Source organism: Phocoena phocoena, chromosome X (genome assembly GCF_963924675.1).
Source record: "Phocoena phocoena chromosome X, mPhoPho1.1, whole genome shotgun sequence".
Classification (NCBI taxonomy): Eukaryota; Metazoa; Chordata; class Mammalia; order Artiodactyla; family Phocoenidae; genus Phocoena; species Phocoena phocoena.
In genome coordinates, this window is record NC_089240.1 from 33,495,787 (window position 1) to 33,514,135 (window position 18,349).

At 41.3% G+C, this 18,349-nt stretch overlaps 1 protein-coding gene across 2 annotated transcripts in view; it reads left to right on the top strand.

Annotated features, from left to right (window-relative positions):
• SYTL5 (synaptotagmin like 5) overlaps positions 1-18,349 on the top strand; it is a 106,726-nt gene that overhangs the window by 67,133 nt on the left and 21,244 nt on the right. The window contains exons 6-10 of one of the 2 annotated variants that reach the window (XM_065900822.1): positions 7,399-7,540; positions 13,400-13,529; positions 15,154-15,260; positions 16,833-16,925; positions 17,754-17,819. In XM_065900822.1, the coding sequence (XP_065756894.1) occupies positions 7,399-7,540; positions 13,400-13,529; positions 15,154-15,260; positions 16,833-16,925; positions 17,754-17,819 (538 nt within the window). The remainder of the gene's footprint in view (positions 1-7,398; positions 7,541-13,399; positions 13,530-15,153; positions 15,261-16,832; positions 16,926-17,753; positions 17,820-18,349) is intronic. The other variant, XM_065900823.1, reaches the window with a different exon arrangement.

Here is an 18,349-nt window from a genome sequence, read left to right on the forward strand (position 1 = left end):
CTCTTTTTGAATTATGGTTTTCTCAGGGTATATGCCCAGTAGTGGGATTGCTGGGTCATATGGTAGTTCTATTTGTAGTTTTTTAAGGAACCTCCATACTGTTCTCCGTAGTGGCTGTACCAACTCACATTCCCACCAGCAGTGCAAGAGTGTTCCCTTTTCTCCACACCCTCTCCAGCATTTATTGTTTCTAGATTTTTTGATGATGGCCATTCTGACTGGTGTGAGATGATATCTCATTGTAATTCTGTTTTGCATTTCTCTAATGATTAATGATGTTGAGTATTCTTTCGTGTGTTTGTTGGCAGTCTGTATATCTTCTTTGGAGAAATGTCTATTTAGGTCTTCTTCCCATTTTTGGATTGGGTTGTTTTTTTGTTATTGAGCTGCATGAGCTCCATGTAAATTTTGGAGATTAATCCTTTGTCAGTTTCTTCATTTGCAAATATTTGCTCCCATTCTGAGGGTTGTCTTTTGGTCTTGTTTATGGTTTCCTTTGCTGTGCAAAAGCTTTGAAGTTTCATTAGGTCCCATTTGTTTATTTTTGTTTTTATTTCCATTTCTCTAGGAGGTGGGTCAAAAAGGATCTTGCTGTGATTTATGTCAGAGTGTTCTGCCTCTGTTTTCCTCTAAGACACATTTATGCCAAATCGAAACAGAATTCAAAATATTTAATGACTGAAATCCTCCTTTAATCAAGGTATCATCATACACTTACTCAGCCATCTCATTCATAGATTCATTTCCAAAAATCTACTGGGTATGTTTAATAATTATTTACCAAAAGTTTCATATATTTAGGCAATTTGGTTATTACTAGGTATCTTTATTATTAGTGATTGTAGCTATAACTCAATCTAAAGGATTTTAAAAAATACTGACAACCTTATAGTCACAGAAAATTGTTTTAAAAATTGAATTTAAAACCACCTGGGTGTATTTGTCATATAGAAGTATGACAGAATGGTTAATAAAAGACTTTATAGCATAAATATGTATTACATTGGGATACAACTCTTTGGGGAAGTGGACTGGAAATATGATTTAAAGAAGAAAGAGGACTGATAGGAAACTTCTAATTATTAATGATGATCTTGTTCTGTGTATTTTTTTTTTTTCCGGTACGCGGGCCTCTCACTGTCGCGGCCTCTCCCATTGCGGAGCACAGGCTCCGGACGCGCAGGCTCAGCGGCCGTGGCTCACGGGCCCAGCCGCTCCGCGGCATGTGGGATCTTCCCGGACCTGGACACGAACCCGTGTCCCCTGCATTGGCAGGTGGACTCTCAACCACTGCGCCACCAGGGAAGCCCGAGACGTTCCTTATTATAACATCAATAATGTGAGGCAGTATGGAGATCGGGAGTTCAGCCAGACCCTTGACACTATACTTAGGTTGAACTAAACTGGGTTTTTGACTTGCTCATCCTTGTGGCCAGATGATTGTAAGCCGGAAGCCACCTCCTTGTTATCTTGTCATTTCTCCACTTGTTTCCCGCCTATGCATTTTATTTATACAAATGAATTCAACACAAAGCTCTGCCAACATTATTAGCCTAGTACTATATGCCAAGTGGTAAATGTGGAAGATCTTAGCTAATGCTACTTTTCCACCCGTTCGTGAACGTCCAATTTGGCAGGGAAGGTTGGGATGACTAAACCAATAACTTCAAGACAGTATGGTGTCATGCTAAAAAGATATCTGTGTGCTATGGGAAAACCAGAGATAGGCATTTAACCTTCCAGAGGATTCAGGGAAGCTTCATGCAGATGGTCCCTAAGCAGTTTGAAGGCGTGAGGAGGACTTGGCCAGGTGAAGAGAGGTAAGAAGAACATTCTAGATAGAGGAACTAGAAAGTGCAAAGGAAAAGAGGCATAAAGCAATTTTGCATGTGCTAGAAAACAAACAGTTCAGGATTTTTAGAGTGTAAAATTGAAATGTGGTTTACAAGAGATGAGATGGAGAGCTTCATTGGACCAGGATATGGATGGCTTTGGATTCCTGGGTAACTTTTTTCTTATAAACAACGTAGCATTACAGGTAGAACAAGAGTTTAGCAAATCCGAACTACTAAGTACAGAGTAAGTGCTTGTTCCATTTAGTTGCTGAAAGCTAAGTTCAGCTAAACACTTGCTTTCCTTGCTGTCTAGCGGGGGAGGGCACTTGGTTTTCTTGCTCTGACTTATCGTCCACCCAGGGTTTTGCATGGCTGCTGGCCTCTCATCCAAGTGGCTTCCAGCCATTCTTTATTGTTTTTGTTTTTATTTTTTTGCGGTACACGGGCCTCTCACCGTTGTGGCCTCTCCCGTTGCGGAGCACAGGCTCCGGACGCGCAGGCTCAGCGGCCATGGCTCACGGGCCCAGCTGCCCCGCGGCATGTGGGATCTTCCCGGAGCGGGGCACGAACCCGTGTCCCCTGCATCGGCAGGAGGACTCTCAACCACTGCGCCACCAGGGAAGCCCCAGCCATTCTTTAGAAACTAGACATGGGAACAGAATTTTGTTGTGATTGTAAACGACCAAAATATTATCAGACTGAGAGTTCTACCTGTTCTTAATTTTCTTTTCCCTCATACCCAGAGTCCTTCCTTCATGATGACTGTCTGCTCCATTTTAGAGAGCCTTTTTAAAGGAAACAGATTCATTGAGGAAACCGTAAACATTTACAAACCATCAAACAAATCAGCTTTTGTTTTAGTAAATCAAATGATGAAGCCTCTTTATACACTTAACACTAAGATTCATCGAACAAGATTTCACTGAGTACCTACCACATTGTATTATATTTGTCCTTTCTCCAAAAAGGAAAAGGAAGGAAAATATGTGTAATTCAGCCACAGAAAGCTAGTGGCTTCAGAGGAAACTGCAGCCAGAGAAACTGCTTATTGACTTTCCACTTCTTCCATTTTTATCTGGTTCTCTAATTCAGAGTTCAAGAGCTCTTAGCATGGTTCATTTGTGCCTAAGTATAACACACACACACACACACACACACACACACACACACACACACACAGTACTAGAAATTCATTCCTTTGGGGTGTGTTGACCTCTCGAAAGAGTTTGGCTTTTAAATGGAGACACACACAGGGGCCGACAAACTTTTCTGTAAAGGTACAGATAGTTAATATTTTTGGCTTTGTGAGCCAGATGGTCTCTGTCTCAACTACTCACTGTGCTGTTGTAGTGTCGACTGAAAAAAAGTGCCCAACCTGAGAGTTGTGAGTTAAGTTTTACCGGGGGCAAAATGAGGTCTGTCGTCTTGGAGACGGCATTTCAGAGAGCTCTGAGGAAGTGCTCCAGAGAGGCAGGCGGAAGGTCAGTGTACTATGTGACTTTAGGGAAGGGGGACGTGCAGTGAAGCACACATGTTGGCAGAGGCTGGCTGCTAGTCACGAGGAGCAGACGTCACCATGAAGGATTCTAGTGCTTTCCTAGATACAAAGAGATGCAAGAATTGGGCTCATCAAATCTTCTCCTGAGAATATCTAACTCTCTGAAGAGCTGTTCTGCCAGTTTGTCCCAGAGCACAGAGGGCCTCACTCCTGATCTCCACCTTGAATTCCTTTCAGGGGGTGTTGGAGATCAGCGGCTGCAGTGGTCAGTGACGTCATCCTTGTAGAGGCAGATGGCAAGCGCCAATTTGTAGTTGGCAGGCGCATGAAAGCAGCTGAACACAAACCAAAAAGTGAATGTGCATGCCTGCACTACAATAAAAAATTATTTATGGGCACTGAAACGTGAGCTTCACATAATTTTCACATCACAAAATATTCTTCTTTTGAGTTTTGGGTTTTTTTTTTTCTCCAACCACTTGAAAATGTAAAACCACTCTTAGCTCGTGGGCTCTACAAGAACAGGTGGTTGGCCAATTCGATACAGGGGCCATAGTTTGCTGACCCCTGGAGCCATACATTCACTCACCGACACAGAAAGCGTCCTTCCATTCCTCACAGTTTAGGCCAGTGTTTGTCAGCTTTGGCTGGTGGTAGGGGATGCGGGAGCCGTGGTAAAACACATGGATGCCTAGATCCCGTGCCCGGAGGCTCTGATGTGGTTAGTCTTGGGTGTGGCCTGGGCATGGGGATGTTTAAAACCTCCCCGGGTGTTTCTGATGTGCAACCAAGGGTGAGGGCCACCCAGCTCACATAAGACGGTGTTGACAAAGGCATTGCATTTGGGGATCACCCAAAACTGGAAGGTTGAGCCACGTACAGCTTTTTTCCCTTTTGTTTCTCCTTTTTAACGCCTCTTTCCCATTTAACAGGCGCGTGTCACTTTCTAAGTACAACCTCCCTTGCCTGTCCCTTCCATACTTATTTCAGATCTGAAATAACCGAAAGAAGTTAGGACAGCGCGTAAACCGCAGAACGAATGTCATGCCACCTCTGTGTCATGTTACGCCCTAGCCTCGTTGTCCCAGCGAGTGTCGAAACTCTCAGGTTAATGCTGCCTTCGGCTGGTCTTTAGGGGAGCATTCATTTACCCAGGGAGGCACAGGCTCAACCTTGTCAGCCTGCTCTGGGAAGGTTGAATCCTGGGAAATTCTTTCCGGGCTCCAACTCCTGGGAGACTTCTCTGTAAACCAGAAAGGCGACTCGTTAAATTAGAGTCTCTGTCCCCTATCCTTGGATTCTTTATCTAGAAATGGATATATCTAGGAAGCCATTTTCAGGGTTTTGGGCCAGCATGAAATTAGAGATAACAAAACAGAAGGCTTTTAAAAAGCATCTCATAAGCTAAAGTAAATGACACTCTTTTTTTACCCTAGGGAATGTGTCTTTCAAGTAACTCAGAATTTTCAAGCTCCCCAGACAGTGTCATATTCCCCATACTTCGGGCCCTATTAGAACAAGATAGATGTATCTTTTTCTTGTCGGTTTCCCCCTAAGCCGAGTTCAGCTTCAAGGTTTGGTAGCACTGATTTCTAATACTTCTAATTTAAATATCAGTAACAAGATATCGGGATCAGAAATAGCTCTTTCTTAATTGAACTTTAAATTTCTCTAATTTAGGCTTGAGGAAGCTTTTATCCTCTTTCTATTTAAGAGGTGAAGATTCATGTATTTTATGTCAGATTTTACATAATGTCTAAAACAGTTGGCACCCAATGGGTCCTAGCAAGGCTAATCCACGATGGGGACTTCTCCAAAACTACCTGGGTCTGAGAGGACCTTCAGCACAGACACAAGCAGAAATACGCACATAAATCCCCTTGGATCATAACGTCTGGGCTCCTTTCTGCAAGATTCAGTCCTAGCCTTTATTTTTTAAGGAGATTTTACCTAAAACAGGAGGGAGAGAGATTTTTGTGGTTGTATTGTTGTAAGAGTAGAGAACCTATGAACACAGGGCAGGATCACTGGGTAGGTCTCTAAGACCCTTCTAAGTTGGACTTCTGAGAATAAGTAGCATCACTTGGGAAAGGTATGAATATATTTAACTGTTGTCAAATGTAGAACTGTAGCACCCGAGATAGGAGGACTCAGGTAAATCACCAAGGAACTGAGAATTTCAAATTGTATCAATGTACTTAATCACAAAATTTTATTTTCTTGTTGTTAGACTCAAAAGGCACAGTCATAGACCCCTCCTGAGCAGCGTCCATAGTACTATAATTTATTCAAAGTACTGCTTCTAGAAAGAAGCAGCAGGCTCTGTTTCTGTGTAGTATCGAAGGACTCCTACCCAGAAAATTTTCCAGCTCTCTTAATCGAATTGTAAGAAACGAACTCTCAGGTCTCTGATCCTTTCGTTATCGTCTTCTTGATAGCATCCTTCTTCTACATTCTCTCCATGTAGAACCTGCCTGGTTGTGACAATTTGATCTTGGTGAAGTGATGAATAAGCAATGTGAGAAACTAGCATGAGTGTAGGCTTTGGATAAGCAGACAATTCTGTTTTTATCCTGACTTTGTCATGTACTAACTCTGTCGTGTATGCACACACACACGCACGCATGTGTGGAGTAATTGCTTAACCTCTCCAAGACTCAGTTTCTTTATCTTCAAAATAGGGATGTTAATACCTTTTTTTTTTTTTAACATGGATGTTGCGGAATGGGGAGTGTCAACCACCTAGAAAATACTCAGTAAATGCAGCCGCTATTTGCATAATTATCGAGAGTGTTGGTGGCTGCTCTTATCAATTAGGTCATTTTTGGTTTTGGTAGCTTCTCTGGTGCAGAGCCTTGAAAAAACTTACAAGCTGTGGTTGACAGCTCCACTGGTCATTGCTGATTCTTTCTTCTGCCAGATTTATCTTCTAGTAATGACCCGTGCGCCATCATTCTTTTTAAAAAGTCCCCTTCCTTTATTCTTATAAGTCTCTCCTCTTATTGGCTCAACTGTGAGCTCTAATCACTATTGTGCTTTAACAAGAAGATGTTTATTATTATAGGTGCACTTATAACTTATTAAACTAGTAACTGAAAGAGTGAAATTCATAAGGGCTTATATTTTCCCATTTAGCATATTTTGTACTCACTGAGAACAGAGAATAAAAGAAGAACAAACACTTCTCTTAAACTAATTTGTCAAAACTTACTTACTTACGAAGCTCCATTTAATAAGAAAATTGTGATCACCTCCAGGCAGGAACTGTTTTTTCATTAATCATTATTGAATGGCATCGAATCAGATTTAGCAAACATGAAAGTGAATCAAACCCATTTACAAAATGTCATTATTTTTATCCTACATTCATTAAATGTGCGCCATGAGTCAGTCACTGAAAACAACACCGAGAAAATATAATCGCCAATCTTTGATTACATAGGTACCGAGTGCTTCCTTTGCACCAAGATATTGTGAGACTGCTGGAGATATCATGGTAAATATGTCATCAACTCTGTCCCCAAGGAGGTCCCAGTTGAAAGAGGTGCCAACGCCCACGTATCTGTTAAAGACCAAACAAGACATTGTGTAGGCATCTTCTACATAGTTTGGCAAAGACTGTAAATTACCAGAAATTGAGTAGAGCAGAGGTTGACAAGGCCTGTGATAGACAGGGAAGGCATGACTGGGGAGGCTGGACTTCATTTGGCCCTTGAAGGATGGGGAAGATTTGGATAAACAGAGAATGGCAAATAGGGCGTATCAGGTGGGGAGAACGTGAGCAAAAGCCTTAGAAGTGGAAGCATGAGCGCGAGCGTGGTAAGCTGAAAAAATTGTAGGGAACCTGGGCTGGCTGGGAGTGTGCTGGTGAGCAGTGGGAAGAAAAAAGGGTGGAGAGGTAAGTTCAATTACGAAGACCCTGGAGTCAGACAAATGACGTTGAACCACATGAGCCCCTGGAGGTGTTCGCGTGTTGCCATTGTTTTCTTGGAAGCTTTTCCCTGACTGTGTCTTTCGTCGCTGCTCTGCTTCCATTTTAAAGTCAGAATATTCTTTCACACTTAGGGGAAGCACTGGTTCATCAGGCTCCAACGAGCAGGAAGCCGGTCCTGGAACTCCAAAGAGCATCCGGAGCAGTGGTGTGACCCCAGTCACTCAGAGGTCCCCGGCGCCAAGCACACGCAGCGTGACCTCAGTCAGCAGTCGAGTAAGTACACGGATGTGAAGGAACACTCCCGCTTCTGGGACTGAGCCTCACCACCATGGCATGGCTGGGCTTCAGCTCTCTGTACCTGAGACCGTGTTGTTTATCTTGTTTAACATAGATGCTTCTTTATCAGGACTGAACCTCCTGCATCCTTAGCTCCTGGCAGGAGGCCTCAAGTGAGAAGGAAAGGGAAAGAGCAGGTTCAAAGGTGGAATTTGTTTGGTGGGGGTATCGACGGCTGTGTGGTTTCGATAAAATATAAACAATGTTTAGCAGTCTCTGATTTTGATCTTCCACGTTGCTTGTCAAGATCTTGACTGTTCTAACAATTTTCCAAACCAATTAAAATTAGGAAACCTAGACTCTTGAAATATTTCTGTCGTTTTCTTTTCTATACATCCATTAAAATAAACACATAACGGAGACTTAAATCGCATAGTGTGTGTGCGTGTATGTGTGTGTGTGTATAAGCTGTTCTTTTAAATGAATGAATATCTAGATTTTTTGATTAAGCAGGAAACTCCATATATATAGCTGATATCTATATTTAAGAAATCTTTATATACAAACTACAATTCTTTGATTCAGCCAGTATTTAATGACGACCTACTTTATGTCAAGCCCTGGTCAAGCAAAGACTTGAAGGAAGTGGAAGAATTAGCCATGCAGGAGTCTGGGGCGAGGTTTTCATCCATGCTGGGACAGCACTGATATTCAGCAAGTACATTACAGGAAGGTTGTTCCAGTCACTTTACGGCTGACCTCCATCTTGCATAGTGAGTGCCCTTACTTCACCAGTGTCTAAAAGATCTCTAATGCCCCTGGAGGAGCAGCCAGTGCAAAGATCCTGAGGTGAGAGCATACCTGGTGTGTTCAAAGACGAACAAGGAGGCCAGCGTGGCTGTTGTGAGTGAACGAAGGGAGGAGTACTAGGAAATGAGTTCAAAGGGGTAGTAGGGCCAGGTAGGGTCTTGGAGACCACCGTATGCACTTCGGCATTTACTCTGGATAAGACGGGGGCAGTTGAAGGGTTTTCAGCAGACTAGTGAGATCATCTGGCTTCTGTTTATACAGGAACTGGGGGCTTTTCTGAGAAGCAGCTGTAGGGAAATAAGAGTGGAAGCCAGAAGGCCAGTTAAGAAGGAGGCCATCGCATTACTGCAGGCAAGAAACTGAGCTTTGGAACAGGGAGATAGACATGGAGGTTGTGAGCATCCAGATTCTATAGATACTTTTAAGGAAGAGCCAAAAGGCATTCAGACAGATCGAATAATAATGAATAAGCGTCTTTAAATACTTATAGTCTAAATTTGCTGATAAGAGGCATATTTAAACTTTTATCAATATTTATAGTAAGCTCAGCAAGCAGTACTGTCCAGAAAAGTGCACGCATGGTTGGTGATTGCACTCACTGCTTTGGCAACCTAACAAGGAATGGTATTCAAAGTATTTAGCAACTGGTATGGCGTGGGCACTGAGCCATCAGAACAGACCCTGGCGCAAGGTTGCGCAGCATCCTGGGGGCCCTTCCATGCCGTGCAGTATCCTGGATTGCGGGGAGAACTACGGTTGAGGAGGAGAGGAGCACAGGGAAGGGGGGAGATGGACTGGGAGTAGCTCTGTTTACCAACTGATACAGAAGTATTTAAAAAAATTGAACAGCTGGTACAGCTGTACCCATGGGTAGCAGCAGACTATCAGTAACTAGTAAGTTAGTCAAGTTCGTTCTCAAAACAAGGCTTACCTTCCTAAGTACCGTCATTGGCGTGATGGGGGTGAGAGGGAATCACCCTTGTCATGTGCTAGTACCCTCAAAACTAACAGCCTTTACATGAATATTTCTTTATTTTTTTATTTTATTGAAGTATGGTTGATTTACAACGTTGTGTTAATTTCTGCTGGACAGCACAGTGATTTAGTTATACATATATACTTTTTTTAATTCTTTCCCATTATACGGTTTTTTTTTAACATCTTTATTGGGGTATAATTGCTTTACAATGTGTGTTACCTTCTAGTGTATAACAAAGTGAACCAGCTATACATATACATACATCCCCATATCTCCTCCCTCGTGCGTGTCCCTCCCACCCTCCCTATCCCACCCTTCTAGGTGGTCACAAAGCACCGAGCTGATCTCCCTGTGCCATGTAGCTGCTTCCCACTAGCTATCTATTTTACATTTGGTAGTGTATATATGCCCGTGCCACTCTCTCATTTTATCCCAGCTTACCCTTCCCCCTCCCCGTGTCCTCAAGTCCATTCTCTACATCTGCGTCTTTATTCCTGTCCTGCCCCTACGTTCTTCAGAATCTTTTTTTTTTTTAGATTCCATATATATGTGTTAGCGTACGGTATTTGTTTTTCTCTTTCAGACTTACTTCGCTCTATATGACAGACTCTAGGTCCATCCACCTCACTACAAATAACTCAATTTCGTTTCTTTTTATGGCTGAGTAATATCCCATTGTATATATGGGCCACATCTTCTTGACCCATTTATCTGTTGATGGACACTCAGGTTGCTTCCATGTCCTGGCTGTTGTAAATACAGCTGCAGTGAACATTGTGGTACATGACTCTTTTTGAATTATGGTTTTCTCAGGGTACATGCCCAGTAGTGGGATTGCTGGGTCATATGGTAGTTCTATTTTTAGTTTTTTAAGGAACCTCCATACTGTTCTCCATAGCGGCTATATCAATTTACATTCCCACCAACAGTGCGAGAGGGTTCCCTTTTCTCCACACCCTCTCCAGCATTTATTGTTTCTAGATTTTTTGATGATGGCCATTCTGACTGGTGTGAAGGGATACCTCGTTGTAGTTTTGATTTGCATTTCTCTAATGATCAGTGATATTGAGCATTGTTTCATGTGTTTGTTGGCAATCTGTATATCTTCTTTGGAGAAATATCTATTTAGGTCTTCTGCCCATTTTTGGATTGCGTTGTTTGTTTTTTTGGTACTGAGCTGCGTGAGCTGCTTGTAAATTTTGGAGATTAATCCTTTGTCAGTTGCTTCATTTGCAAATATTTGCTCCCATTCTGAGGGTTGTCTTTTGGTCTTGTTTATGGTTTCCTTTGCTGTGCAAAAGCTTTTAAGTTTCATTAGGTCCCATTTGTTTATTTTTATTTCCATTTCTCTAGGAGGTGGGTCAAAAAGGATCTTGCTGTGATTTATGTCATAGAGTGTTGTGCCTATGTTTTCCTCTAAGAGTTTGATAGTGTCTGGCCTTACATTTAGGTCTTTAATCCATTTTGAGTTTATTTTTGTGTATGGTGTTAGGAAGTGTTCTAATTTCATTCTTTTACGTGTAGCTGTCCAGTTTTCCCAGCACCACTTATTGAAGAGGCTGTCTTTTCTCCATTGTATATTCCTGCCTCCTTTATCAAAAATAAGGTGACCATATGTGCATGGGTTTATCTCTGGGCTTTCTTTCCTGTTCCATTGATCTATCTTTCTGTTTTGTGCCAGTACCATACTGTCTTGATGACTGTACCTTTGTAGTATAGTCTGAAGTCATGGAGTCTGATTCCTCCAGCTCCGTTTTTCTTTCTCAAGATTGCTTTGGCTGTCTTGAGAAAGAAAAACGGATATACCATGTTCTTGGATTGGAAGAATCAACATTGTGAAAATGACTACGCTACCCAAAGCAATCTACAGATTCAGTGCAATCCCTATCAAACTACCAATGGCATTTTTCACAGAACTAGAACAAAAAATTTCACAATTTGTATGGAAACACAGAAGACCCCGAATAGCCATTATGCTTTGTTGTAGGATACTGACTATAGTTCTCTGTGCTGTACAGTAGGACCTTGTTGTTTATCCATTCTATATGTAAGAGCTTACATCTGCTAACCCCAAACTCCTAGTCCGTCCCTCCCCCAACCCCCTCCCCCTTGGCAACTATAAGTCTATTCTCTATGTCTGTAAGTCTGTTTCTGTTTCATAGGTAGGTTCATTTGTGTCGTATTTTAGATTTCATATATAAGTGATATCATATGGTATTTATCTTTCCGACTTCACTTAGTCTGATAATCTCTAGTTGCATCCATGTTGCTACAAATACAAAAATACTTTATTAAGCAACACCTAGATTTCCCTAACAGAAATTCCCTACAACCGTGTATACATACATATATATAGGCAATGTCTTTATTGATCTCACTTTTGCATTCTAGCTGATCTAGGTGGTCTTTTCTAAGACAAAAAGAGACACAAAGAGAAATATTTTCTGTTGAACAGACTTAATACAGCACAGTACTTTATGAAACAGGTTTGCTCTTTCATGATGAAGGGAAGACCTATGTAGAATTAGATGACGATCAAGGTCACAGCTTCTCAGTTTCTCCCATTTCTCAGCATCTCTTTGTTTCAGTGTCCTTGTCTGCCTTAGTATGTGGGAAGTACATTTTTAAAATGGAAAACTCTTAGAACATGAAAGTCTCTAACCTGTCCTCTGCTGTGATGTAACTTATTAATTTTTAGGCTTCACATCCTGAATCTTCAGGGTATGTGTTACATGTTCATCACTGTACAATATTAATTGGCCCGTTAGTGCTCAATATTAATGATACTGCAGGGTGCCAGTTCGAAAATTGGCTGTCTACGTAATTGCAAGTTGGTCTCGCTTCATTGGAGAAATCCGTGTGACCAACTTTTTGAAGAGGTGTTGAAAACGGACCTATCCTTTTGACCTCCATCACAGTCTTTTGATAAACCTTAGCGGTCTGTAGCAATTAGAAAAGTTAGGAGCCAGATTCCTCCTGCTACAGGTAGTATGTGTTGGAGGATACTCAAAGATCAAAACCAGTCTATATTGAAGCTGCATTGATTTGCAAGGAAGTGGGAGTTCCATCTTTGCCGAATGAGTTCATTAACATCTCCTCAGTGTCTAAGGTACGGGGTAAAGATAGGGCAACAAGAAGGGAATGCCTTTCTGTAGGACTTTTGAAGGCTCTTTTTGATTGTTCACGGAAGGGGGAACGAAAGAGTCTCTCTTAGGTTCGATCGTTATCACACCGTGGTATCATTTTCATGGAAACTTAACCTCAGCCCAGTTCTCAGAAGCCCAAAATTAGTTTTTCAAAACTCAAGCAAATTTGTAATGATGCAGTTGTGAAGCCCCTATGGGCACAGGCAAAGTCGGGACAGAATTTTCCTTTATAATGAAATTAAGTGTCTGAATTCTGTCACGTGTGCAAGCGTGTGTTAGCAAGCAGGTTCCAAAAGAAATAAATAAATCACCTATTCCTGTAAGCTGGGGAAGTCCCCATTCTTTATCCTTTTATGAACTTTAGTAAGTGCCTTGCATGAAATTTCATTCCAATAATGACGTAAGCAACCATGTTCTGATAATCCAGCCTACTAGATGGGAAAGGTGGCATGGTCTTCTGTTAAGTGAGGGGTGCTGGAAGTAAGGGGTGGTTGAGGAGAGAACGTGTTGACAGTGAGGACAAATGTGGGACCAAACAGAGTTCTAACCCCGAGCACTACTCTGAGGCTATGAAGCTTGCCAGATTCTTACACATGGTTCATTTAAGTTTGGAGGTACTTGTATTAATACCAACTTTCCTGCTAACCATATGTTAGAACACTCACTAATTTTGTCAATGAATAATTATTTCAAACACCTTTTGTGCTAGTTAGCAAACCTCTTAGTATATGTTTTAGAGAGTAATTATTGATAGTAAGTTTTAGAGTTATATGGACTCCAGATATCAGCTTGCTCCTCCTGAAGGGTAATAGACATAGATGTGGCTATACTGGTATGTATTTATATGGAAGGATTTGGAAGTCAGTTACAGTCAATATAACGGGTTTTGGGTTTTTTTTTTCATTTCTACTTTGTGAGAAGGAACACGGTTTTGAAAATTCCATGGATTTGGCTGCCATTGAAAGCACCTCTGAGGATCACACAAAGAGTCATCACCGGAAAACTTCTGGCGCACCTTCCATAGCAGTGTCCACGGCCTCCCTCTCCTCAGGTGGGTATTTGCCACGTGACTACTGTGTTGTAAACATGAATAAATCGGGTGGAGTTGACTCCCTTGTGTGGCATTAAACGGATGTTTCATGCCTTAGAAAATAATCATCCATGGAGGGAGGCCCACTCCATAAGAACTGCTGAAAAGCCTCTTGCATTCCGTGCAAAATCCATGAATCTTGGATTTGGCAGGAGTATACAGTATACAGTCATCACTGCCAAGTGTCCGAGCTATACCAAATGTCAGTAGAGGAGTGCAGGAAATACAGCTGGCTCATTTGATACAAAAGATAAAGACGCATGCCCAGAGTTCAAGAAAATGGTAGTTCCATTGATATGGGCATCAGAAGTGCCCTGTATCTCGACAGATTAATCATTATTCCATGGTTTAAATAAAGAGTTCTTTGCAAGCAACGTTAAGGGATTATTAATAACCCTTTTCATTTGTGTGACACCTTCAAAAGTATCATTTCACTTCAGTATCACAACAGCCCTGTGAAGCAGAGATTATTTACGTTGCGATTTTATTACCTACGAATAAGGAAACCCTTTAGAGGAACATGTCATAATTAGGAAGTTTGTGTCCCACGTGTAGATTTGGAATCATGACAAAATCCTCAACAGAAAGAAATTGCCACTTACTCGATGATATTTACCTAAAGCCTAAGCCTGGACTCTCTGTGCTGAGTTGGAGAGCCTCTCCCATCTAGGTAGCTCTGAAGGGTTGTCTAAATGTGCGTGCTTATTGTTGCATTTTGTCCAGGACTAGAAAATCGGTTCACCCGTTAAATGAAAAGTTTTAAAGTAGCCAACCTCATAGCGTGCATTTCTACTACTTCTACTCAATAGCTCCTGTGTTTTGAGTACATCCTCTGTGTCAGGTGCTGTGCTAAGTAGTTCTGTGTCATTTATCATTTCAAACTTAATTGCTCTCTTGCTGTCTTCAGTCTTTCTCATTTATAAGCCACTCTTCTATCTCAGCAGTGCTTTGACATAGAACTGTTTTATGGAAATAAACTGTGTCTTGGTAAGCTATCCACGGCATTACTGAGTTTTGCATTGTTCTTTATATTTTTAAAAGCAAGAAATTCTGCTCATGAAAGAATGTTCTGGTGCCTAAAGAAATAGAACTTCCTCTCAGTTTCCCTACAGCCACTCCCTTTTTGTGTGAAAGGAACTTGCTGTATCATTTCATTGCATTTTGTGTCAAATATGAAAACACAGTAGATTCTCTAAATATTTAAATAAAGAATGGTTAATGTTTTATTTTTTTGGTAAGCTTAAGGGCCCATCCTGTGAGAGTTTTCCAAAGTGTATGAGCAAAGCAGAAGCCTTAAACAGCTTAAAACGTTAGTATTTTATAGTAGAGCATTTGCCCTCCTATGCTCAAAGGAGAAATGAACACATCAGTGTTGGTAAGTCAGTCCAAGGAAATTTCAAAATACTGTTAAAAAATGAAAGTACGTTAGCATAACCAGCACGAAGCTACTGACTCTGTTGCTTTCATGACACTGTCTATGCCCTATGCCGAGAAAGAATTGGAATAACGATGAAACATTCGCAATGAAAAGTGAACCCTTCTAACAAAACAAGGTGATTCACATCTTTCCTTTTCCTTCCTCCAGACCGGAGTCGATCTGAGTTAGATTTGAGTGGGTCATTTACAGAAGACTTAGAGGATACTGTAAGCCTAAGAAGCAAGTCTGTCCCTGGGGCTTCAGACAAAGACTTGGTAAGTTGGGTGTGGAAGAGAGTCTAATGGTCATGAAGAAAGGGCACAGTCTTGTTCCAAACCTGTCCACTTTGAGGTGAGGATGAGTTGAGAGTGAAGTGAGGATATACAATAATTTCTTCCTATTAGTCTTCACAACTAACATATAAAAACAGCCAAAGAATGATTTAGAAAAGGTAACAGGTGGGTGGGTGGTGGTGGGATGAATTGGGAGATGGGGATTGACATATATACACTAATATGTATAAAATAGATAACTATTAACCTGCTGTATAAAAAATATAAATAAGATAAAATTCAAAAAAGAAAGATTGGCGATAACAAGTGTTAGTGTGGATGTGGAGGAAAGGGAACCCTTGTGCACTGTTGGTGGGAATGTAAATTGGTGCAGCCACTATGGAAATCAGTATGGAGGTTCCTCAAAAAATTTGCAAAATTTTGAGCTACCATATGCTCCAGAAATTCTACCTCTGAGTATTTATCTGAAGAAAATGAACACACTAACTTGTAAAGATAACTTGTAAAGATCCCCCATGTTCATTGCAGTATTATTTACAATAGCCAAAACGTGGAAACAACCTAAGTGTCCATCAGTAAATAGATGAATGAGTAAAGAAGTGGTGGCATATGTATACAGTGGAATACTATTCAGCCACAAAAAAGAATAAAACCCTGCCATTCGCAACAACATGGATGAACCTCTTGGGCGTTATGCTAAGTGAAATAAGTCAGAAAGACGAATACCGTGTGACCTCACTTATATGGAGCATCAAATAAAAGAGAATGTAATTCCAACAGGATGCAAAATATTAGTTTCACATGTGGGGGTGAGAGGAGTGCCAGGGAAGAGAGGAGAAGCAAAAAAGAAAGGTGTCCATGATTTAAAAAAAAAAAAGTATGCATAATATAATCCATTTGTGTGTGTGTGTGTGTGTGTGTGTGTGTGTGTGTGTGTGTGTATCCTATCCATACCATCAAAAATTTTTTAAGTTTGACCGTTGATGTTAGTGGAGATATGTTTTTTATATTACTTGAAATTTATCTACATTGCTTAAACTTTTTGCTATAAAAATGTATTACTTAAATAACCAGGAAAAAAACAGTGGGGGAAGAAAAGTAGAATCTGGGATTTTGGACGAGAATCTAGTATCTAAAATACTTTATTCTGTTGGAGAGATTTTCAAGATACATTTCCCCATTTTGACGGTATATATACACACACACAAATGTGCCCCAATTTTTTAAATTAAAAAATAACTTTCAGTACATTGCTCAAGGTGAATCATTTTAGTGAGCGGGGAGGTAGGAATCGAACGCTGAGGTCTGTGTGATTCCAAATTTCGTATTCTTTCCATAAGGCAAGCATCCCTAGGAAGGAGACCCCAGTCCTCTGATGGTACAGTTCAGGTACCATCATAGTGGAAGGCAAAAGAGAAAAACCTAGGAATGGGGTGATTTCTAGATATTTGTATCTGATTTTTCAAGTATTTAAGAAAGTGGTTTTTTAAGTGAAAAGACTTTCTAGGAAAGAAATAAACCAAACCACTGATATTTTTTCCCATCCTTCCTTAGGACTACTTGGAAGAGACAGAAGAAGGCATTGATGACTTAGCGTCCTCTCGGTTTTCTGCAAACACCCACAGTCTAGCAAGTGGCCTGTCAGCCGTAAGCAATTCTCTAGCATGCACTGGAAGAGTCTTCCTCCGGTGATTTTCTGTGCATTTCCAAAGGAGGGAATAATGTTCTTCAAAAGCGCGTGATAGTGATTTAAAAGTCATTATAGTCTCCTGCTTGCTCTTTGTCCACAGAGTAGTTTTCACTCAAATTTTGTGGTGGCTTTTCCTAAGGCTTCTGATTCCTTCCCTCTCCTACTTTAAAAACCTCTCCTCACCCAGGATTTTTTTTTTTTTTTTGCGGTACGCGGGCCTCTCACTGCTGTGGCCTCACCCATTGCAGAGCACAGGCTCCGGACACGCAGGCTCAGCGGCCATGGCTGTCGGGCCCAGCCGCTCTGCGGCATGTGGGATCTTCCCGGACTGGGGCACGAACCCGTGTCCCCTGCATCGGCAGGCGGACTCTCAACCACCGCGCCACCAGGGAAGCCCCTCACCCATGTTTTAAAACCTATCACTCCCTAGTTCAGGGTCTCATCAGCGGAAGCCTATGAATTATCTCAGTTCTCAGCTGTTAGATTTCCCTGCCACCATTCTCTCAACTCCCCAACTATCCTCCACTCTACCGCCAGTCACTTTCCTAAAACACGTACCCAAGTAGGTTTCTCTCCTACTCACACATCAAGTCCATAGCTTTCCACTGCCTGCGGAATAAAATCCCTCTTACTTCGGTGTTTGAACCCTTCTTTGAGAGAGCTTTAGGAGCTCCCGTGTCCTTATACCCATCTATATGCCTACAAGTCTTGTCTTTGCTTCTCTGATTTCTGTCTGTTGCTCTAATACCCTTTTTTCTTTTGACCTTTGGGTGGCTTCCTTAAAGAATTCTCAAGCAGGCTCTGACAGGAAGTGGACCTACCTAAGTGTGCCTGATGCTGACTCAGACACTGTGAGTGTTCAAGCTTTTCCTTTTTTCTAACCATACTTCACAAAATTCATGGTACAGGGAATCTAATTAGGTAGGCAATTTTTCCAGCATTTGTCTCTTTCTGGCTTGTATACAGTTAACCAGAGGTTCTCTTTTAAAAGGTAAATGACATGATCAGAATCCAGGTATTCCAAAGAAAGAACATTTGTTAAACATTAGAATCTGAGGAACAGTGAAAAGATACATGGTCTAAAATGATTTACCACGAACAAGGCACCTTTAGAGTAAACATCTCTGTTTAACTCACAGCATTGGCTTGGTTAAGAGCGTAAAGTTTGGTTAGTAGTAAAATTTCTGTAACTTCTTCAGTTTCTCCCAAGCTTCAGCAGTTGTGGGTTCTTAAACTCTCTTTTCTATATATGGATGTCATGCTTACAGAGGACCCTCTTTGAAGAAGTGGCGACAGAGGAATGTGGTGTAGATACAAGTCAGTGATACAAGGAGGCAGTGAGGTATGGTGGAGAGGTCCTCAGACTAATAATCTCGAAATC